This window comes from Cetorhinus maximus, chromosome 5, assembly GCF_964194155.1.
Source record: "Cetorhinus maximus chromosome 5, sCetMax3.hap1.1, whole genome shotgun sequence".
NCBI lineage: Eukaryota > Metazoa > Chordata > Chondrichthyes > Lamniformes > Cetorhinidae > Cetorhinus > Cetorhinus maximus.
This window is the reverse complement of record NC_135883.1, coordinates 142,807,532-142,831,964: the sequence shown is the minus strand read 5'-3', so window position 1 is coordinate 142,831,964 and position 24,433 is coordinate 142,807,532. Positions and strand designations below refer to the sequence as shown.

The following is a 24,433-nucleotide window of genomic DNA, read 5'->3' as shown; positions in this document are numbered from 1 at the left end:
CCACTTTTCTGCCTTCCCCTTTGTAGATCAAAAAACAAAAAAGTACCTTCTCATTTTAAAGGATCCTTCCCATCATTGTGATTCCTGCTCTCTCACCAACACAAATCTATGACTAAACTATGATTGGCACCAATGGAAAGTCCAACAGCTTTGGAGGCACATCGACACATCAACACATAGACTCCGACAATTTTGTGGTTTCCATTCAGTTGCTTTCACAATTCTCACAGCTGCCCATCCCCTGCCCCCACCACCCCATCTCCAAGCGGATACCTAGACCCTCTTCCATGAGGGCTGCTGTGGATCCAGCAGTGACTCCATTTTCCTTCACTCCTTTCTTTGCTGACGGAGTGCAACACTGCTCCAAGTCTATAGCAATGAAGCCTGAGGCCCAATATCAGGGATGCCCCAGCTCTCATCATTCTGGGGCAGGGCCTGTACCCTGCACCATCCCTCTATCCCCTGAAAGCCCTTGAATTTCTAGGCCAGTGACTGTAAAAGAAGCACAGCTCTCCACATAAACCATAAGGATAGATGTCAATCAAGCATAAAAGCTAGCACTGGATCTTCTTTTAAAACTCTGTTTATTAATACAAAGCATCCTAGGCAGAACAAAATGCAGACACTTTAGTATAATACATGTAACTTCACCTTTGATGATCTTTATGGATAAACTACCATTGGCAGAAATGGAAAGTCCAACACTTATGAAGACACATTGGCTGTCCTGGCAATGCTGTGGTTTGCATCCAGTTGTTTTCACAATTCTAATTTATGCCATTAATCTGCAACAAGGCTGGAGTATCACTCCATGCGATGCTGCTCTCATACTGGATCTCAGCTGGGCAGTCAAAACAGAACTGCCTCTTGTCAGTATCATCAATGGTAGATTCATGTACAAGGGGAAATGATTTAAGTATAGCAGTAAGACCACAGTTAACCAGAAAACTAAAGGCTCTCTGGCCTACTCTTGTGTCATTTCTTCAATTGCATCTGCAAGTTTCTGGTACTGCTTCAGTTCATTGTAGATGTGTATGGAGATCCGAACATAGAGCTTTCCTGCCAATGCTTTAACTGGCACCTGATCAGAAACAAGAAGATCAAAGTTTGTAAAACAAATGTTGTCAGTCAGAAAAGTAAAATGAGTTGCAATACAGTGTGGGTAGCAAAGAGTGAATACCGGCTAAATGCAAAATTAATGTATAATATTCTCTATTGAAATTTGTATGAATAAATAGAAAATATACAATGGAAAAGCAGCATAACCATTTTTTTCAAATTGAATTTTTTTTCATGTATTTTTCATCCCTTGAGCTGGGTAAGAGATCGAAAGAGGTAACCTATTTACATGCTAATGAACAGAAAGATCTGTACAGGCTGACCCTTAACTGTGCTTCAGTTTCCCTTTCTCACTATAAGGACTTAAAGCAATTTTGCTCCCCTAGTGGGAAGGTTGAGAACATATCGCTGTAGGAAGAACTTCTGAGACAAGCCTGTCCTTTACTTCATATTGGCGGCATTAAAAGAATAACAGTAGCCTGCACTTTCCGTGAAGAGAAGAATCTAGACCTAGAGAACTACTGGCGAATTTTAATCCAGCTTCAGGAAGCAGCACTTTTCTTTGTTGCAAACTAACACGTAAAGGCTTCTCTAGGGCACTGACTTTCAGAAAAGTCTGAATAAGGCTAATTAATTAATAAACTTGCCAGGCTGGTGATAGGTGCACACAAGGCAATATGGATGTAGACAAGTAAATTTTCCAGAGTGATAAAATATACTAAACAATGTGCAGAAATCAAGCAACAGTATGAAATAACGAACCAATAGCTAACCTACAATTAATGCATCAGCCGACTGAATAGTGATGGTGAGGGATCTTCCTGCTAGTTAGCATCACATTGTGCTGTGTGAGTTCATCATGTGGCAAGAGAAGCAGTGGGGCATTTGAGCAGAGAAATGCTGGAAATGTTCGGGGTTGGTTACCTACAGGAGCTCAGGCCTGAGGGTCTTGGATAGAGATCACAGCATCTCTGCTGCTGCCAGGGCAATCTGACTAACCTGGTTTTGTCCATTGGTTGCTGGGGTGAGGGAGAAGCTGACATGCTGTCATCCTGAAGAGCCATTCCTATTGTGCCACTGCCAGTCCCGGAAGACTCATAACATCCACTGATCTATTTCTCATCTACATCTATCCTTGGCATTATCATTGTGAAACATATACTGACGACACACAGCTCTATCTCACCACCACCTCTTTGGACCCCTCCACTGCCTCTGATTTGTCACACTGCTTGTCCAACATCCAATATTGAATATGTAGAAGTTTCCTCTGATCAAATATTTGGAAGACTAAAGCCACTGTTTGGACCTCACCTCAAACTCCTTCCCCTGACCACCATTTCCATCCCTGGCACCTGGCTTAAGTTGAGTAAGAGTGTTTGCAGCCTTGTGTTTGACCCTGAGAAAAGTTTCTGGCTACATGTCAACACCATTACCACAGCTGCTACTTCCACCTCTGCAACATCGCTTGACTCCAACCCTGCCTCAGCATATTTACTGCTGACACCCTCATTGTTTCTTTTGCCTTTGTTTCTTCTAGACTTGACTATTCAGATGCTTTCCTGGTTGGTCTCCCTTCGTTCACCCAACGTAAATGTGCAGGTCCAAAACTTAACTGACCATATCTAAATTTGTGCCAAATTTAGGGGCGATGTGGGGTTATGAACAGAAGTTTGCTTTTATAAGATTAACCATTGAGGAGATATAGAAAGTTTGAAAGGAATTTTTTTCTAATGTATTATAATATATTATTATAATTTTAGTATTATAATTTTCAATTTTATTTCATCCCAACATGGTGAATACTGGGTAAGTTGGCATGGAGGGTGTAAGGGCCATGGGGTTGGTGGGGAGCATGAATTGACATGAGTTAAGTTGCCATTGGGGCTATAAGGAGCCATGTGGTGGGTGGGGTACATGAGTTGACATGGAGGATATAAGGGCATGGGGAGTGGATGGGGTGTTGATGGGTTGTGAAGGGTGACGGCTGAGGTACCTAAAATTTAACGGAACAACTGGGACAAAGTCCCAGAGAACTGAGGTGGGCCTTTTAGCCAGCCTGCCTCAGCACTTGGCCGCCCCTGTGGATGTCTCCGATCTGCTTCTGAGGCTGGCAGGCCTGACTCTATCCCGTACCCACCCACCCCTGGAGTGAAAATTGGGTCTGACGGGCACTTTCTACCGAGGTGGCTCTTCCAAGTCAGAAAATTTCCTGACTAGAGCACCTGCCCCGGTAGCAAAAATCCAGCCCACAAGGGCCCTTAGCTGCCCTCAAGGCTAGGGAAGAGAACGTCGCTCATCTCCCACTGGAATGTGCCTTTGCAAAGAAGGTCTGGAAGGGGAGACAGTGGTTATTATTGAGGCTTATCCCAAGCAGCTCCGTAACGCAGGACTTTGTGCTTTATGGGCCGATTGAAACTTGTTAGTCTTCCAGTACAAAGACCAACTGGCACATTTCAAGATCCAGAACTATGTGCTGAGGGATGTACTAAAGCTCAGGGCAGCCGCCATAAAGGCTCAATGGAGAAAGGTCACAGTCTAAGGCCCATAGTACACCAAGGGGCTGGAACCTGTGGTAAAACCCCTCTGCTGTATGTTTGACATGAAATGTATATTGTAAATATGACCTGCAATTGTAAGTGTAGTGAGGTACCTCAGAGTGCCATATATTGTATTGAAAGAAATGGAACTATATTGCACATTATGTAATCAATTAAACTATTGTGCAAAGTACTATTACAAATTTTATGAATAAAGTATTTTTTAAAAAACCTTTCTTCAGCAACATGAAGAGGAACAAAGGTTACAATGGTTTCCTTATAATCAGAGTTTTCAAGTGACTTACAGTGGGAAAGGAATGTTGGAGAGGGGGAAGGAGGGAAGGGCCTGCCAAGTCTCTGGGATGTGCCTCAGTGTGTGTGTTTGTGAGTGGAGGGGGTGGGGGGGATGGTAGGGGCCACTTTTAATGCCTCAGTGATTATGGAGGTTGTTGACTGTTAGAGGGAGAAGATGGAAGCCAAGAGAGGAGGAGGGGGAGGGATAGGATTATGTTGTTTCCTCTTCTTCCCCATTTCACTGCCAGGATGTTGCTTACTCAAGGCCAACCTGTGGGCTGGGCTCTTTATTTCTCATGCTTTGTTGATAAATTCCATTCTAATTCAAACTTTCTCTACATTTTTAAAGTGCTTTTGCTTTCTCATGATCTTTTCAGACTTCTTTTTAAAACTGTTAACTATTTGGGCGCAACCTGGGTTTGTATTTTTTCCTTAGGTGATACCCTCACTACAATGCAACCTGCTCACTGGTGTTCAGTTTGGGTCCATCATGGACATTCAGCTCCTGACCTTGTTAAAGCCTTGGTCTAAGCACAGATAGAAGTGCTAAATTACAGAGGTAAGGTGAGTGTGACTGCCCTTGACATCAAGGTAGCATTTGACCAAAAATGGCATTAAGAAACCCTAGTAAAATTGAAATCAATGGGAATCAGGGGGAAAACTCTCCATTGGCTGGAGTTATACTAAGCACAAAGGAAAATGGTTGTGGTTAATGGAGGCCAATCATCTCAGTCCCAGGACAATGCTGCAGGAACTCTTCAGGCTCGTATCCTAGGTCCAACCATCTTCGGATGCTTCATGAATGACCTTCCCTCCAACGTAAGGTCAGAAGCAAGGATGTTTGCTGATAATTGTACAGTGTTCACTACCATTCACAATTGTTCAGAGCAGTCCGAGCCCACTTGCAGCAAGCCCTGGACAACATTCATGCTTGGGCTGCTAAATGGTAAGTAATATTTTGCGCCAGACAAGTCCTGGCAATGGCTATCTCCAACAAGAAAGAGTCTAATCACCTCTTCCTGACATTCATACCATCAAAATCCTGGGGGACACCATTGACCAGAAGCTTAACTGCACCAGCCACATAAATATTGTTGCTATAAGAGCAAGTCAGAGGTTGGGAAGTCTGCGATAAGTGACTCACTCCTTAATTCCCCAAAGTCTACCAACTATCAACAAGGCACAAATTGGGAGTGTGATGAAATACTCTCCACTTGCCATTGATACTGCGTCCACAGCCTTAAACAGTTACTTCCTCTATCACCAGTGCACAGTGGCAGCATTTCGTACCATCTATAAGATGCAGCAACTTGCCAGGCCTCCTTCCATTGCACTTTTCAAATACACAATCTCTACCATCTAGAAGAATAAAGGAAGCAGACAAATGGGAACACCAGCACCTGCAAGTTCCCCTTCAAGTTGGACAGCATCCCGGCTTGGAAATGTATTGGTGCTCCCTCATCGTCGTTGGATCAAGTTTTTCGAACTCCCTCCCTAACAGCACTGCAGGTGTACCTGTACCACATGGGCAGTAGCGATTCAAGAAGGTAGCTTACCACCACCAACTCAAGGGTAAATCAAGATAAGCAATAAATGCTGACCTTGTCAGTATTGTCCACGTCCCAAAAATGAATAAAATAAAAGTTTTATGTTTACAGTGCCATATACTGGTGCAGTACTTTTACAATTTGGCATTGGCTCACAATTTGTAAAGATAATGGATTTTGCTGAAAAGAGAGACATGTTGCCGAGGCTTATCGTCTTATACTTGTCAGGACAAACACAAGCTGATGAGCGCATGATGAAAAGCTTCGGCGACTTGTCTTTCTCTTTTCAGCAATATTCAAATCCTGTATTGCCAAGCGACTGTTGATAATAGATGTGTAGTCTTGCCATTTGATAAGAGTCAAACTCATTTAATATGCTAGCAATCTCTAATATAAATTGTCTTTTCCAGACAGAATGTGTGTGAGAGACAAGGGAGAAAGTAAAAGAAAAGCTTGACTGCTGATCTGATTTTATATCAATTATTTAAGGTTGCAGGGCAGGTTGAGAGCATGGTTAATAAAACACACGGGATCCTGGGCTTTGTAAATGGGGACATAAAGTACAAAAGCAATGAAATTATGATAAACCTGGAGAAAACACAGGCTTAAACAGGAGTGTTGTATCCAATTCTGGCACCACACTTTAGGATAGATGTGAAGGCATTAGAGGATGCAGAAAAGATTCACAAGAATGGTTCCAGGGACAAGGAACTTCAGTTACATAGATAGATTGGAGAAGCTGGGGCTGTTATCCTTAAAGAGGACAAGGTTGAGAGGAGATATGATAGAAGTGTTCAAAATCACAAGGGATCTGGACAGAATAGATAAGGAGAAACTTTGTGGAAGGTTCGAGAACCAGTAGACACCTAGTTAAGGTGATTGGCAAAAGAAGCAATGGTGACGTGAGGAAAAATATTTTTATGCTTTGAGTGGTTAGGGTCTAGAATACACTGCTTGAGAGTGTGGTAGAGGCAGATCCAATTGTAGCTTTCAAGAGAATTTGATCATTATGTGAAGAGGAAAAAACTGCAATGCTATGGGGAAAAGACAGGGGAGTGGCACTAGATGAACTGCTTTTGCAGAGAGCTGGAACAGACATGACGGGCTGAATGGCCTCCTGAGAGGACTCTGAGAGGACACCCGGGCAGGTTTGGGGAATGGGGGGAGCACCCTGATGGACAGATGGCCTAGGATTCATAGAGGGAGGCACCTGCCATGGGCCTCATTCACCCAGGTCTTGCCACCCCCATTGAGGAGAAGGGGCAGCTGAGAGTGACAGAATTCCACGTTCTAGCAGGGGCACACCACCAACCTTATGACCGGAAAGAGAGTCAACCTTGAAATGGGCATGGCACAGAAGGACATAGAGGGGTGCATCAATAGCCACATGCATGTAGAAAAGCCCCAGGAGAGAGTCTACTGCCCAAGGCTGAACTTTCTCCACATGTCCAAGTGGCAGTGTCATCAAAGACTGCAGGCCTTCACTGATCTCTACACCATGCTGCAGAACGAATTGAGACCTATGGGGTTGATGGACACTCAATGCCAGTGGCCTTGAAGATCACCGTGGCTCTCAACTTTTGCCCTTTGTCATATTCCTAAGACATGGAAGAGGTCATAAACTGTTTCAATCAAAACTTACTTTTTTGCTTATTTAAGAAGTTGACTTTGCTGAACAAAAAGATGGCTGCTATGGGTCACATGATTCACATATTGGCTACAATTTCTGGAAGTTTCCAACAGCAGTTACAGGACAAAAGCTCAACCCTCATCCTTGTGGAATCTCACACCTCTCATTGTGAGGACACATTACCATCAACAAAACCAGGCACTAGCAGACGATCTGTCTCCCCAGCCTAGTCCTATAACAAAGGGAGAGCCATCAAAACTCATTATACCTGCAGAGATGCTAATAGCCACCATCTATCCCCTAAGGTGAACAATGAATTTTGACCAAAGGCACAGAAACTGCTTGTTAGCCTGCAACTGACTTATTAATGGGCAACATCACACAACCCAAATTTCTGGCTTTTGGAAAGTTTTAATTTTTGGCTCGTCGGGCAGGTGTGCACCCGGACTGAACGAGCGCAAAATGACGTGCAATGGCATCGGGCCAGTGTCCTGACATCATCACGCACTCATGCAATATTTCGGTCAGCAGGCATGTGCAGGAGTCAGCAGCGACAATTAAGTGGTCTATTAAGGCTCTTAATGAACTAATTGATGGAAATTTTTCGTTGCCCGTCCAACCATTTAGTTGGCGGGTGTGCGAAAAGGCCTTTCCATTTTTGGCGAAACCTCATCCATGGGTGGGATGAGGTTTCGACCAGTGATTTAAACATTTTTTTATACGTTTCAAACTCATCTGTAACATGTCCCTGCACATGTGAAAAGTTTCTTTATTTTTTATTTTAAAAATCTTCAGCTCCCTGAGAGAGCTCTGTGCCTCAGGGAGGTTTTACTGCGCGCACTGCACGCATGCGTGAACTTCCATGCTCGGGCTCCTCCCACCCCTGCCTTGGCAGCGCTGAGTGCTGCAGGGTGCGTTTCATGCTGGCTGGACGTTAATTGGCCAGCCAGTGTGAAATCGCGGTCGGGGCCCAATCGCGGACCGCAGTCCGTTTTGTGGCTGCTCCCGCTCGCCTCCGCTGAGCCTGCCCGATAACTGGAAAATCCCGGCCAATATTACATTTTCTAGACTCACAACTTGGTCTGCTGTTTAACCTCCAGCCTGCAAACGCCACAGCAGGAGTCCAGGCTGAGCAGCAGCCTGCATCAAGTCTAAGCCTCCTCGAAGTCTGTTTCTCTGGAAGATTCCTATGATCGCCTGCTGAACAGACCAAAAATCTCTGTATACCAACCTCACCTTGCTGTGTCACCATCAACTTTAAAGGAATTTTGCAACTCTTGCTTCAGCTAACTGAACCCGCCTGAACTGTAACTCCTCCACGAAGGACCCCCTCACTGGACTCTGACTTTCTGAACTCTGGAAATCACGTGAACTGATATCTACATCTGTGATTCTTTTTTTCCTTTTAAGTTATTCACAGTTGTAAAAATTCCTCTTTCCTATCTTTGTATTGTGCACTTGGGGTGGTGTATGAAGTTGCAACCATTCTTTGGGTTTGAATCTGTGAATAGCTATAGTTCTGATTTAACCCTATAGAGTTTGCTGTGAGTCACTTTGACCTCACAAACAGAGGGTTTGACACTAGATGAGTTGCTCATTTGGACAGCCGGTGTAGGCGCAATGGGATAAATGGCCTCCTTCTGCGCCGTAACAATTCTGTGATTCTGTGGTGGCCACACTGCAGTTGTACATTGAGTGAATGAAACCCTTCCTGTTCACCACAGCCTATTTCAAAAAAATAAAATGTCCCTGCTTACGGACAGACAGAAAGTAAATAAAATAAAGCAAATAAAACTCAGGTTTGCCTCTCTTCCCTGTCCATAACACCCTTAAATCTTTCCAGGGATCCACTGAGAACATGTGTGGGACCCATCAAGGAGGAGACCATTGTCATGTTCATGAGGGCTGGTGACCATGTGCGCCACTGCACTGATCTGGAAAGTCAGGCATTGGGTTTGGGGCCATTGCTAGATTCCCCAGGTGCAGGGTGTCATCGACTTCACACATGTGGCACACACATAGCAATCAAGGCTCCCACAGACCAGCCAACAGGAAGGGTTTCATTCACTCAATGTACAACCGTGGTGTGGCCACCACAGAATCACAGGATTGTTATGGCACAGAAGGAGGCCATTTATCCCATTGCGTCTGCATCGGCTCTCCAAATGAGCAATTTATCTAGTGCCATTCCCCTGCCCTCGCTCTGTAATCCTGCATATTCTTCTTTTTCAGATAACAATCTAATTCCCTTTAGAATGCTTTAATTGAATCTGCCTCCACTACACTCTCAGGCAGTGCATTCCAAACCCTAACTATTCACTGTGTAAAAAAGTTTCTCTTTTGCTTCTTTCAATCCAGGCCTGGGAGGCGGGGCAGCGGCAGTCAGAGCCACCGGAGCACAGAAGAGGATTGCCATCCAGTGCAGGAAGAGGATGAATGGTCTCATCCATTCTGCCAGGCCAAGTTACTCTTCTCATCACTATCAACTCTCACATTCACAAAGCCATCACACATCCACAGGGATCTCACAGCTGAAGGGACTACACCACTAACTCTCACACACACCCGCACATCTCCATCAGGCTCATATCCTCTGAAGCTCGTGTCCTCATCCTGTCCATGGCTCTGCTCACCACACAATCATTCCATGCAGTGCCATACATCCTGCTCACACTCTGTCCCTCTGTTTTCACACAGGAGAAGCTGGCTCACAACAGCAGGGAGAGGTCCCAGACCGGGGGTGGAGTGGTCCACATTAGTGCATGCACTGCTGAGCATTTTTCAAAATTCTGAAGATTCCCCGACCTCCTCCTTCCTACTCTCAGGGTGCACGTCTGTATCCGAGTCCCCTCCAACCACCCTCGCCATCCCTTCTACCGTTACTGATGCACCCTCACCCTTCCATCCTACCGGCTCCTCCTGCCCCCTCTCATAATCACCATTGCCTCTTACCACGCCCACCCTCAGTTTGCTCCCCAGGAGGCAGTCATTGATTCCACAGACCCCTCCCTTGCATTTTCACCTGGACAACCACCTCCACCTTACTCCCTCCCCCACCCTTACTCCCTCCTCCACCACCCCCCCCACCCCACCCCACCCCCACCCCACCCCACCCAGACACCTTCCTTCCCCCTCCCAACCTCACCCCACCGACACCTTCGTTCCCTCCTCCCAAACTTACACCCCCGGTACACTTTCCTCCCCCATTCATAGCCGGACCTTCCTCTCCCCGCCCTTCACCGATCATCCGTAGCAGCCCATGGCCAGGACTATGATGTTCCAAAGTAGACTCGAAGCATCAACAGAGATCTCCCACCTTCCGAGAGCTGCTTCACGTGGAGTCATGTGTATGAGGATCCACCCAGCATGCGATGCACGTGTTCCTCCAGGGTCCGATAGCTGTAGGGCTCCAGCATCTTCTTTTCCTTGGATGTCCGCAATGTGAGCAAGGCCCTAAAGGTAAGTCCTGACTTCTGTACTTCACACTTGTCCAGATGTGTTCTGGGCCAGTGTGTTTTCCCACTGGCGTAACAGTAAATCAGGCGTAAGGGGAACGATTCAGTTTGGGCTTTACTCTACATCCCATCACCGGGATGCAAATCATGTTCACGCCGGCCTCCAGTGGCATTCATGGTCCACGGACACCATCGGATGATCCTGCTGTGATTTCACGCTGACGTGAAATCGATTTCTGCTCCTCGCGCTGAATTATTCCACCCCCATGCACCATGATGCCTGCTGCCAATGGGACCAGATGATTCCACCCAAAGCAGTTGTTTAGTTTCTCTGCCATTTCCATATTACCCATCATAAATTATCCCATCTCTGCCTGTAATGGGCTCACATTTGTCTTTACTAACCTTATCCTTTATCCTATAGAAGCTTTTACAGTCTGATTTTATGTTCCTCGCTAGTTTATTTTCATATTCTATTTTCTCTTTATCAATTTCTTGGTCCTCCTTTGCTGAATTTTAAAATGCTCCCAATTCTCAGGCATACTTTTTTTTGGCAACTTTATATGCCTCTCCCTTTGATCTAATAGAATCTTTAACTTCTCTTGTTAGCCATGGTTGGATCACTTCTCTTGCTAGCTTTTTGCATCTTAATGGAATGCAAATTTGTTGCAAACCATGTATTAATTCTTTAAATGCTAGTCATTGCCTGTCTACTGTCATACCTTTTAATGTAGTTCCCCAATCACCTCAGCCAACTTGCCCCTCGTACCTTGCTCATCCACCCTGCAGCCACCAATCTTGTGTGTACAGGTTGTAAGCACCTCAGACCTGTTGGACAATTGCAAGGGCTGTGGCTCCTCCACTTCTACCTTCTCGATCATCTTACCTGCCTCACTTGCAGTCACACCCTCCTATCCCACTGACCAAAACAGAAAACTCTATCCTCCTGGAACAAAGTGTCCAGGTAACATTCCCCCTTCCTGATGTCGTAGCGTCTGCAGCTCAGCCTCCAGCTCAATGACTCTGAGCCAAAGCTCTTCAAGCTGCAGACACTTACTACAGATGTGTTTGCCCTGGATCACAATGGCATCCGCAGTTGCAGCACATCACCTGCCCTGCCATCCTTATTGTTTCTTAATTAAGTAACTAATTAATTATTTTATTAATTATTAATTAATTCTGAATTAAATTAATGCCTCTCTCACCCCACTTACTGTGCTAATTTAAACCTTAGTAATCCCATAAACACTATCAGTTAAGAATAAAGGAAATAATGGACACACTAGTTTCTTATTTCCATTCTGCTAGTGTTTTTAAATCAATTATAAGGAAGCAACTTTCAGGTTATTTAAAAGTTTACATTCTTCTAAATTCCGGCTCGATACAGATAGTCCATAACAGCAGTTACTCACCAACCAATCCAGTTATGGCTTTCCTGTGAGGGTACTTGGTGAATTTTTTTCTCTCAAACGAAGCTGAAGCTGCGTTCCTTTGCAGGTCCGACTCCCTGCTGCTGCTCCTCCCAGCTCCCTCTGAGCAAGTGACTTCTCAGTGAAGTCTTGCTCTTTACACCCTGCTCTCCTCGCTGAAGTCTTGCTCTTTACACCCTGCTCTCCTCGCTGAAGTCTTGCTCTTTACACCCTGCTCTCCTCGCTGAAGTCTTGCTCTTTACAACACCTGCCATGGGTCAACCCGAGCAAACAGACATAGCGGCAGGAGTTCCTCAGGGTAGTGTCCTCGGCAAAACCAGCTCCAGATTCTTCATCAATTACCTTGCTTCCAACATTAGGTCAGAACTAGGGATGTTTGCTGATGATTGCACAACTTTCAGCATCATTCGCAACTCCTCAGACCTCAAGCAGTCTGTGCCAATATGCAGTAATACATGGACAACATTCATGGGCTGATAAGTAGCCAGTAACATTTGTGCCACAAAGGTGCCAAGCAATGATCATCTCCAACAAGAGAGAATCTAACCATCGCCCCATGACATTCAATGGTATTACCATCACTGAATCAACTATCAACAGGGTAGTGATATTGTTGCTGAACTAGTACTCCAGAGACCCAGGATAATGCTCTGGGGACCCGGGTTTGAATCCTGCCATGGCAGATGGTGGAATTTGAATTCAATAAAAATTTGGAATTAAAAGTATAATGATGACCGTGAAACCATTGTCAATTGTCGTAAAAACCCATCTGGTTCACTAATGTCCTTTAGGGAAGGAAATTTGCCATCCTCATCTGGTCTGGTCTACATGTGACTCCAGACCCATTCTTAACTGCCCCTCTGAAATGGCCCAGCAAACCGCTACAAAGCCTCAAGAAAGGAATGAAACCGGATGGACCATCCGGCATTGACCAAGACACTGGAAATGACAATGGCAAACTCAACCCTGTCAATTCCTCCTTACTAACATCTGGAGGCTAGTGCAAACATTGGGAGAGCTGTATCACAGACTAGTCAAGCAATAATCATCCTCACGGAATCCTATCTTGCGGATAATGTCCCAGGCAGCACCATCACCATCCTGGGTATGTCCTGTCCCACTGGCAGGACAGACCCAGCAGAGATGGCGGCACAATGGTATAAAGTCGGGAGGTAGTTGCCCTGGGGGGCCTCAATATCGAGTCCAGACCCTATGAAGTCTCATGGCATCAGGTCAAACATGGGCAAGGAAACCTACAACTGGTTGCCACATACCTCAGCTGATGAATCAGTGCTCCTCCACTTTGAGGAAGCACTGAGGGTGGCAAGGGTGCAGAATGCACTCTGGGTGGAGGATTTAAATGTCCATCACCAAGAGTGGCTCGGTAGGACTACTACTGACTGAGTTAGCCAAGTCCTAAAGGACATAGTTGCTAGACTGGGTCTCCGGCAGGTGGTGAGGCAACCAACAAGAGGGAAAAACACACGACCTCACCCTCACCAACCTGCCTGCCACAGATGCATCTGTCCATGACAGTATCGGTAGGAGTGACCACCGCAAAATCATTGTGGAGACGAAGTCCCGCCTTCACATTGAGGATACCTTCCATCGTCTTTTGTGGCACTATCACCGTGCTAAATGGAATAGATTTTGAACAGATCTAGCAACTCAAGAATGTGCATCCATGAGGACCATGCTGTGGACCATCAGCAGCAGCAGAATTGTACTCGAACACAATCTGTAACCTCATGGACCAGCATATCCCCACTCATATCATTACCATCAAGCCAGTGGATCAACCCTGGTTCAATGAAGAGTGGAGGAGAGCATGCTAGGAGCAGCACCGGGCATACCCGGCATGAGGTGTCAACCTGGTGAAGCTATAACACAGGACTACTTGCATGCCAAATACCATGAGCAGCAAGTGATAGACAGAGCTAAGCAATTCCACAACCAACCAGAGCCTAAGCTCTGCAGTCCTGCCACATCCAGTCATGAATGTTGCTGGACAATTAAACAACTCACTGGAGGAGGAGGCTCCACAAATATCCCCATCCTCAATGATGGGGGAGCCCAGCACATCAGTGCAAAAGATAAGGCTGAAGCATTCGCAACAGTCTTCAGTCAGAAGTGCAGAGTTGCAGAGTGGATGATCCATCTCAGCCTCCTCCGGAGGTCCTCAGCATCACAGATGCCAGTCATGAGTCAACTCGATTCAATCCATGTGAGATCAAGAAACAGCTGAAGGCACTGGATACTGCAAAGGCTATGGGCCCTGACAATATTCCGGCAATAGTACTGAAGACCTGTGCTCCAGAACTTACCCCCTGTTCCAGTACAGCTTCAACATTGGCATCTGCCTGGCTGTGTGGAAACTTGCCCAAGTATGTCCTGTACACAAAAAGCAGGACAAATCCAACCCAGCCAATTACTGTCCCACAGTCTACTTTCAATCATCAATAAAGTACTGGAAGGGGTCATCAACAGTGCTATCAAGCGGCATTCGCTTAGCAATAACCTGCTCACTGACGCCTAGTTTGGGTTCTGGTAGGGCCACTCAGCTCCTGACATCATTACAGCCTTGGTTCAAACATGGACAAAAGAGCTGAACCCCCGAGGTGAGGTGAGAGTGACTGCCCTTGACATCAAGGCAGCATTTGACCGAGTGTGGCATCAAGGAGCCCTAACAAAACTGGAGTCAATGGGAACCAGGGGGAAAACTCTCCGCTGGTGTCAAACCTAGCACAAAGGAAGATGGTTGTGGCTGTTGGAGGTCAGTAATCTCAGTTCCAGGGCATCACTGCAGAAGATCCTCAAGGTAGTGTCCTCGGCCCAACCATCTTCAGCTGCTTCACCAATGACCTTCCTTCCATCATAAGGTCAGAAGTGGGGGTGTTTGCTGATGATTGCACGATGTTCAGCACCATTCACGACTCCTCAGATACTGAAGCAGTCCATGTCCAAATGCAGCAAGACTGGGACAATATCCAGGCTTGGGCTGACAAGTGGCAAGTAACATTCGCACCACACAAGTGCCAGACAATGACCATCTCCAACAAGAGAGAATCCACCCATCGCCCCTTGATGTTCAATGGCATTACCATCACTGAATCCCCCACTATCAACACTCTGGGAGTTACAATGACCAGAAACTGAACTGGATTAACCATATAAATACAAGAGCAGGTCAGATGCTGGGAATTATGAGGCGAGTAACACCCTGACTCCCCAAAGCCTGTCAACCATCTACAAGGTACAAGTCAGGAGTGTGGTGGAATACTCTCCACTTGCCTGGATGAGTGCAGCTCCAACAACACTCAAGAAGCTTGACACCATCCAGAACAAAGCAGCCCACTTAATTGACACTCCATCAACCAACTTAAACACTCACTTCCTCCACCACTGGTGTACAGTGGCAACAGGGTTTATCACCTACAAGATGCACGATGGTAACTCACCAAGGCTCCTTCAACTGCACTTTCCAAATCCATGTCCTCTTCCACCTGGAAAGACAATGGCAGCAGGTCATTGGGAATACCACCACCTGCTGGTACGCCACCAAACCACACACCATCCTGACTTGGAACTATTGGTGGTATTCCTTCACTGTTACAGGATTAAAATCCTGGAACTTCCTTCCCTGTGGTTGTACCTGCACCACATGCACTGCAGTGGTTTAAGATGGTGGCTTACCATCACCTCCTCAACAGCAATTAGGGATGGACAACAAATGCTGGCCTTCCTGGTGATGCCCATATCCCATGAAAGAATTGATCGATACAGAATGCCTCATAAATGGTGTCATATATCTTGGTGGTCTGCTGTGCATTACACATCCTTGCACTGCAGAGAGGGCAGGTGCTGAACAAGGGGGACTCCACTGATCATGATCCCTCTTCCAACAATGTGCATGTGGAGGAGCCTGCTGACCAGGCGATGCAAAATGAAGCATCCCGCGGACCACATGCATGGTGAAATAAGATATCTGCACGGGAGGCTAGGGACGCCCTAATACATAGCCATTCCTTTGACCTTTGTGCTCTTTTAGGTACATTCCAATAAAGCCTTACTTTTAATCAGTCTTGCTGTTGTCTCCTTCAGTCAGCACTCAGTTGACCAGTGCTCAGGTGCACAGTGGTAAGGCTGAGGAGCTGAACAGATACGCCTTAGTTCACCACTTCAAGCCCATTGAGGGAGGAAGGGTGTGCATGCGATTTTAAAGGGAACCAAGAGTTAGAATGAGAAACACATGGCTATGCTGGTGGGGGGCCCAGCAGTCCATGATGTGGGACACATGGATACCACCTACATATGGCCACTCTTGGGATCCATTGTGGGGGACGACAAACACAGACAGGTGCCTCTCACTGAGATGCAGGCATATCTGTGACAAAAAATGTTGCTGCCTGACCCCATTGCCACTGACTAGGTGGTCACTCCCTTTGCATCAAGCGCTCCCTCTCACGTTACCAACTAGGAGCCCCAAGGGGAAAAGAGTTCTGGAATACTCACCTTGGAGGACTGAAAGAGGTCATTGACAATGCTCTTTTGACACTCAATCCAGGTTCTGGGATGGTTGCTGGCAATCACCATCCAGGTTTGCTTTGTCAGGCGGGACCCTCTCCTCCTGCCACCCCTTGGGTAGAGGATCTCCCACGTTGCCCTTACAGCCCAGAGGAGAAACTGGAGGAAGATATTGCTGAACCATGGGGCCACCAGGGGTCTTCCTTCTGAAATTATTGGTGATGCCTTCTGGTGAGCTCCTTGGATGCTTTCAGACTTCAGTAAGCAGCAACAGCAGCAGCAGGATGGTTGATGGCAACAGTGGCAAAGTGCCTCAAGGCAGCAGCAGCAGGACAACGCAAGGCAGCAGCAGCAGGACAACCCAAGGCCATAGGAACAGGAGAACTCAAGGCCGCAGGAACAGTAACGACCAAGATGTTCAGGCAGTAACAACAGTAAGGCTGGCAGCCGTTTAAATATGGTGCCAGCAACAGTCAGCTGACGCTGACCTTGCCACCCGCATTGCTGCCTTGGAAATGAAGGCTGCTGTGAGATTGTGTGCAGCTGGCCGCTAACTCACAAACAGAAAAGGCACCTGCTTCCATGAGTATGACTTGCGCCAATGAGATAAAATTTGCCCTCTGATTTCCACAGGTGATTGACTTCCAGCCCAGTTCTTCCAACCCATTGTCACACTTTAAAACAAAATTGTTTTTGGAATGTAGGTGAATGACATAGTCAACAATGAACACTCAAGTACAAGAGCTGCACTGCTCCACCAGAACATTTTACAGAGAAAACTTACAACTGTATCATCTTTCGTTTTTGAAATTATTTATATATCTATGAAAAATTTCAATCACTGTTTCCTCTCCATTCCAACTGTCCCTTCTTCATATCTCACTCACCAACCATTCTTAAACTCACGGTTAATGGTAGAAATGGCATAAGTATTAATTGCTCAATTTTTACTGATGACCACTAGAAAACTTGCGGACCGGGCCATTATGTGACAATTGAACTTCAACATTGATAAATGGGAGATCATGCACATTGGTAGGAAAAGCAGAAACAAATCACCAACAGCTTAGAAAATAATAAACTGAATGGGGTAGAAGAGCAAAGTGATCTATCAATACAGGGCACTGAGGTCAGCAAAGCATTTAAAAATGCTAACAAAGCACTGAGTTTTATTTCTAGGCATGTAGAATTCAGAAGGATTAAAGTCATGTTAAACTTGTATAGGACACTGGTGAGATTACAATTAGAGTACTATTCTCATTTCTGGCTCTGTGCAGTAAAAAGGACCTTGGAGAAAGTGCAATAAAGATTTATAAGAATATCACCAGAATTGAGAGATTACAGCTATTGGAAAACATTCAACAAGTTGGGGCCTATTTCTGTAGCAAAGATAGACTTAAGAGGAGTAGCACTCTCATCTCTGAGTTAGAAGGTTTTTAAAAATTCTTTCATGGGATGTGTGAGATTATCGGGTCATGATCACATGACTGCATAAGGAAACTTTCTGTAAGCAAATTGGCTGCTACATTTCCTACCTTATAAGAGTGACAACTCTTCAAAAGCACTTTGTTAGCTGTAAAGTGCTTCGGAATGTCCTGTGATTGTAAGGCACTATATACATGCAAGCCTTTTTTTTCCTTTTAGGCCTCATAGAGGCCTTTAAAATTATAATTGAATTGGACAAGGCAGGTGCAGAGAAAATGTTTCCATCTGTGCGGCCATAAATATAAGATAGTTACAAATTAATCCAAAAGGGAAATAGGGAGAAATTTCTTTACTCAGAGAGTGGTGGGAACTCACTGCCACAGGAAGTGGTTAAGACAAATTGCTTAGATGCTATCAAAATAGAAATTAGACAGATACATGAAAATTAAATCGAAAAATATGCTGAAAGGCTGAGATCAGGTAGATGGAATGGAAGGAACAGCAGCACCAACCAGTTAGGCCAAACAGCCTGTTTGGAAGCTGTCTTATTTTATTTTAATACAATTTGTTCTCTGCTTTTACATTGCCATTCAAGCTATAAATAAACTTGTGACTTACCTATAATTTCCTATGTTACAACAATGTCTACACTTCAAAAGCAATTCATTGTCTGTAAACAGCTTTGGGATATCCTGAGGTCATGTGGGTGTGAGCCACATCCTGTATGTTTTGGACCCACTCTCAGACCGAGGATTAATTCCCAAGTAATCAGAAAGATATAGCACTAAAGCTGCATATATTCACACTCACTCGCCTACATAGTGCAATGGTACAGTACACATTTTAAACAATTGCGCCACTTTTATGACCAAATTTTGCAGTGTTCCTTTCCCATCCTTCACAGCCCTACCCAGTCTTTTCAAACCAAGTGATCCGCATTGGTGCATGTACCTCTACTTCCCATAATGCTCTGCATTGATATATTGGCTGAATCTTAACTCCCAAAAATGTATGGGTTCGGGTCGTGTCAGAGGTTAATATGCAAAAAATCTCAAACAGGAACTGAACCCACCTTGAACCTGCCTAACTCTGGTTTGAAAGCAGTCAGGATGAGTGGTGTGTGGCAAGTGGGTTGGTCATTTAAATATAATAACACCTTCATTTTAACAGTTATCCTATTTTTAACAACAGGCTGCAGGGTTACCTCAGCCTTCAGAAACTTGGCAGCTGAAAGAAAGTAAGATGGGCTGAATTCATGAGGTGATTGTCTTTATGGCATTGTTTGTGGGCCAAGAGGACAAGGGGTGTTCCTTCCAGACATGGAAAACTACCCTAAATCTATCTCCCAATGAGCTGTCAGGTTCCAACCATTAGACCCCCAAACTAGCATCTGCTCCCCTTGACTTCTATCGGAACATCCCAGACCACCATTGCACCCCTTCTCCACAGTCCCCACCCCATGATCTTTTTCACTTCCCCAATGTGTCTACCTGCTGCTGTAGGCTTCAGCTTTGATAATCTGGCTTCTCATCAAGCTGTCTGCAGGCAGGACCCCTACAGAAAATAAGTTGAAGCAGCCCTGCAGTTAAACACTGCAAGACACTTGAGACACCCATTCTTCCAGATTTTACAACCTCACAACGATTTCTCCCACTCCACACAGAACTTGCCTCTAGGCTAAAATCAAGGTCACTGCCTCAGTACTCACACAGAGCACTTTCATATTCTGTCATTTTGAAACTACCCACCTCATCAAATTTATTCAGTTGCTATTAACATGTAATAGCAAAAATTAAGAATTTACTCATTACATTTACATTTCTCAGTAAATTTTAATACTTATTTACTCACTACACACATGAACAATTTTTCAGCAATCAATTTCACCCGAACAGTAACCTTCTTTTAATTTGTAGCTTCACCTCATGTTTTGTTGCGATTGTGTTTGACAACATCGCAGGAAATCAACTGGTAATACATTAAAAATGTTATGTGAACACTCCAGGTGCTACACTTTGTTATAGAGGCAAAAAAATTAAAATACTGTGTGCTGATGCACATTTCAGTCTCTACTGTGCCATGACCTTTCAGCCTGTGTGCACTTAGTACCGAACAAAATAGTTCCAGTTTGACCTGCAACCAGCTCTGGCATCCATTCTAAGAATGCACAGCAAAAACGCATTTTGTGTAGGGGATACACCAACATTTCAGCAACAGAATTCTAAATTGTGCCTTAAATCATATAAAGCTTCTATGCTTAGAAACCAGTGCATTTTAAATTTTACATATACTTAAAAAAAAACCTGCTCCAGAGTTAAATACTCAATTTATACTCTGATTTTGTGTCATAAATATTAAACAACAAATTAAATCAATTTGAAGTAATGAAAAATGATTGTGTTGTGACTTTCAATGCTCATAAACATCAAAATGTAACAAATGCCCCCAATAATTGCTTAAACTGGAATTTTCAGTTCACTCTGTTTAAGCTGTACAGTTCTTTTTTAAAAATTCATTCATGGCATGTAGGCTTCGCTGGCTGGGCCAGCATTTATTGCCCATCCCTTGTTGCCCTTGAGAAGGTAGTGGTGAGCTGCCTTCTTGAGCCGCTGCAGTCCATGTGGTGTAGGTACACCTAAGTGCTGTTAGGGATGGAGTTCCAGGATTTTGACCCCGTGACAGTGAAGGAACGGCGATATATTTCCAAGTCAGGATGGTGAGTGACTTGGAGGGGAGCTTCCAGGTGGTAGTGTTCCCTATCGCTGTAATATTGCTAGGTATTCCCATGCCACTTGAACTATCTTTTGTTATGGAAAATTTGTGTAATGAAGCTGCAGACTGTGCTGAACTATGCAATGTACAAGTGCCACCTATGGAAAAGCTTTACCTTGGCTGTAGCCCACTTGGTTGGGAAGCAAAAAGTGTGGCAAATCCAGCAGCTTTTAAAGGTCTGTAGTTGGTTAAAGAGCATAATGACATAAAAAATAGGAGCAGGTATAGATCATATGTCCCCTTGAGCCTACTCCACCATTTAATACGATCATGAATGATCATGGCCCTAACTCCACTTTCCTGCCTGCTCCCCATACTCCTTGATTCTCTACAAGGTATAAAAGCTGTCTATCTCAGCCTTAAATACGCTCAATGATACAGCATCCACAACCTTCTGGGGTAGAGAACTCTAAAGGATTCACAACTCTTTGAGTGAAGAAATTTCCCCTCATCTCAGTCCTAAATGAATAGCTCCTTATCCTGAGACTGTGCCCCTGTGTATTAGATTCCACAACTAGGGGAAACAAACTCTTGGTGTCTCCCCTGACAAGCCCCTTCAGAATCTTGTATGTTTCAATGAGATCACCTTTCATTCAAAATTCCAAAGGATCTAGACCTAATTTGCTCAGCCTCTCATCATAGGACAACCCTCTCATCCCAGGGTCCAATATAGTGAACCCTCGCTGAAGTACCTCCAGTGCAAGTATATCCCTTCTTGAATTATGGAGACCAAAGCTACACACAGTGAGCGGAATTTAGTTCCTGCGATGGGGGTCCTCCCCACCGGTTGCAAAAATTGGAGCGGGTGGTGGGGGAGTCCAGTGTCACTTCTGTCCAGGAGGCCCGACGCTATTTAATTGCAATCAGGCATTTAACTGGCTAGCATCCGGCCTCCCACTAAATTAAAGCCTCAGTTGGCTGGAAATCCCATCCTGAGAGCTGCCAACCAATCAGAGGTTGGCAGCTCTCCATTGCTGGCAGTGTCACTGGATTGGTGCTGGTAGTGCTCTGAGGCTTTCACAAGGGATCTTCGCTGGATACCTGGAGGCAGGTGAGTGGGTTGGGATGGGGGTTGTGGGTAAAAGGGGAGGGAGGGTTGTTAGATGCAAGGGCAGGGAAATGGCTTTCAGTGGCTCCCCCCACTTCCCAATGCTGGGTCCCTCGATCGAGCACTGAGCGGCCCTAACCGCCCTTCCTGACCCCAGTAGGTCACTGACAAAACAGGAGCCACGAACACCATGTGAATCCCATTAAATTCCTGAGCCAACATTAAATCCTGAAGCTGGGACTCGGACATGGGTACCCCCGCCCTATTCTCCCAGCACCCCTCCCCCACCATTGTTGGATCAGAAAATAGTTAACTCACAAGGAGCTCAACTGCTAATTATCAGTTAACCCTAACCCATTTGGATGTAAAAAAAAAAGGATAACAGATAAGGCAAGTTCTCTCTGTAGAGTTTTATGCACCAAAAATCAAACTCTGTTGGAAGAAGCCAGTCTTTAATCCCTTAGTCTTACAAATAGGTATTGTGACAGGCAGGTATTGTGACTTTATCAGTGGTAACAGAGGATGGTTCCTGCTTATAAATAAGATTGGAAATTAAACTTTCTTCAGACAAAACTCTGTATTTGGAGTTAAATTTGAGAAGAGTAATTTGGATTAACTTTGGAGAATGGCTGAATCAAGATGTCGAGTTTTGGGGTATGATGACCCACCGATGTTTTGAGAGTGAAGCCTATGAGCAATTGAAGAATGAAGTAACTATGCAGACACAGGTTATGTCCTTGCCAAAGAGAAAACAAGGAATGGCCTTGGCACTTTCGTTACCATACAAAAGCAAAATAAGATGCAAAGTATTTTCAGAGTTGGAGCCTGGGTGTTTGAACATGGATGAAGGTTTGGAAAAGTTATTAGATTTTATGGATAGATCTATTGGAAAGATGGCTTATTACGTGCTTATGAAGTGTGGTCAGATTTTGACAAATTTAGCAAGTTGGAGGATCGTTCCATAGAAGATTACAGAATGGAATTCAGTAGACTATATGCAAGATTTCAAACGTTCCATCTAGAAATTCCCCAATCAGTGCTGGCATTTAAGTTACTAAACTGTGCCAAGGTATCGAATATGGACAGACTTCTAGTTTTGACGGGACTTAAATTTGCGGAAAGGCACACAATGCTAGAACAGATGCCAGAAAATCTAAAAAAAACCTTCAAAAAATATTCCTTTCCAGCAGTGTTCATGGCACAAATGGGTCATTTGCCAGTAAGACAGAAAATGGAGGATACAATGTTAACAGGATGGCGAGATTGTCTAGAAACAGGATGCAGGTGTAAATATGAAAGGAGATTTATAACTAGAAACAAAGAGGGCAGAAACACCTTTGGCAGTTATGGCAGGAGAAAAGAATTGGGGAATTACAACAAAAGGATGAACCCCAGAAATGCCCTGGGTGTGGTTAATCGATGTTTTAGATGTGATTCAAAATGCCATTTGAAATAACTGTCCTAAACGATATAATGTCTTCGAAATTAAACATGAGACAGAAGACTCAGAAAAAGAAGAGGGAGATATTGACCAAGGAGAGGGCACTGTATTGTTACAAGAAGTTTCACCCTGGTGATGAATGTCTTGGTTGCAGAGTCCTTCAACTGTGCGGCGCTAGATAGCGGATGTACATCTACAGTCTGTGGAACTGACTGTTTAAAATGCTACCTGGACGCCTTAAATGACAAGGACCAGAATAAGGTTAAGGAATTTGAGAGTTCCACCAGTTTTAGATTTGGAGATGATAGTACCCTAAAATCTTTAAAAAGGGTAGTGATTCCCTGTAAGATAGCTGAGTCAATCATTTTATCAGTAGGGACATAGTGTTTAGCGAAACACCATTACTGTTGAGCAGGCCATCGATGAAGAAAGCACAAATGAAGCTGGACATGGAGAATGACAAGGCTATTGTATTTGGAAAACCTGTGGATTTGCAATTTATGCAATCTGGACACTGCAGTATTCCTCTAATGAAACCTAACTTTTCTACTAAGGAGATTAAAGAAGTGTTATTAGCGTCAGGGGATAGGAATTTAGATGACAAAGCTAATTGTGTTAAAATTGCACTGGCAGTTTGCCCACCCTTCTTCACAAAGATTAAACATTTTGCTAAGGGACAGAGAGTACACTAAGCTTAGAGGAGATATGTGATATTTGTAAGAAATACGGAAGGACACTATCACGGCCCACAGTGAGGGATTTCAATGAAGCTGTGGCGATGGATTTAAAGGTGTGGGATAAAGAAAATAACTTTTTTATTTTACATTTCGTAGATTTGGCCACAAGGTTTAGCCAGTCAACAATCATGCACTGTAAAGAAAATAATTGTGGATCAGGTGATGGAAAAATGGATAGGGACTGGATTGGGAGCACCGGCAAGATTCCTCACTGATAACGGAGGGGCAATTTGCTAACGTTCAGTTTCGGGATATGTGCGAAAACATGAATATAATGGATATGAATACAGCAGCAGAAAGCCCTTTTGGTAACTGTGTGAAAGGAATCACGCGGTGATAGATAAGTAAAATATGGGCAGATAGTCCAAGCTGTAAATTAACATCAGCTCTACCATGGGCTGTCCATGCCAAGAATTCGCTGCAGGTGGTTGCGGGCTATAGTCCATATCAGTTGGTTTTTGGTAGAAAGCCCAAAATTCCTTCAGTCCTGAGTGATCATCTTGAGAGGGAACTACGATTAGGTCTACCTTT

At 44.7% G+C, this 24,433-nt stretch overlaps 1 protein-coding gene across 2 annotated transcripts in view; it reads right to left on the bottom strand.

Annotated features, from left to right (window-relative positions):
* Window positions 1-605: 605 nt before the first annotated feature.
* LOC144680977 (uncharacterized) overlaps window positions 606-24,433 on the bottom strand; it is a 157,534-nt gene continuing 133,706 nt past the window's right edge. For both annotated transcript variants that reach the window (XM_078542601.1, XM_078542600.1), the window contains one exon: window positions 606-1,081. In XM_078542601.1, coding sequence (XP_078398727.1) covers window positions 965-1,081 — 117 coding nt within the window. In that variant the 3' untranslated portion in view covers window positions 606-964. The remainder of the gene's footprint in view (window positions 1,082-24,433) is intronic.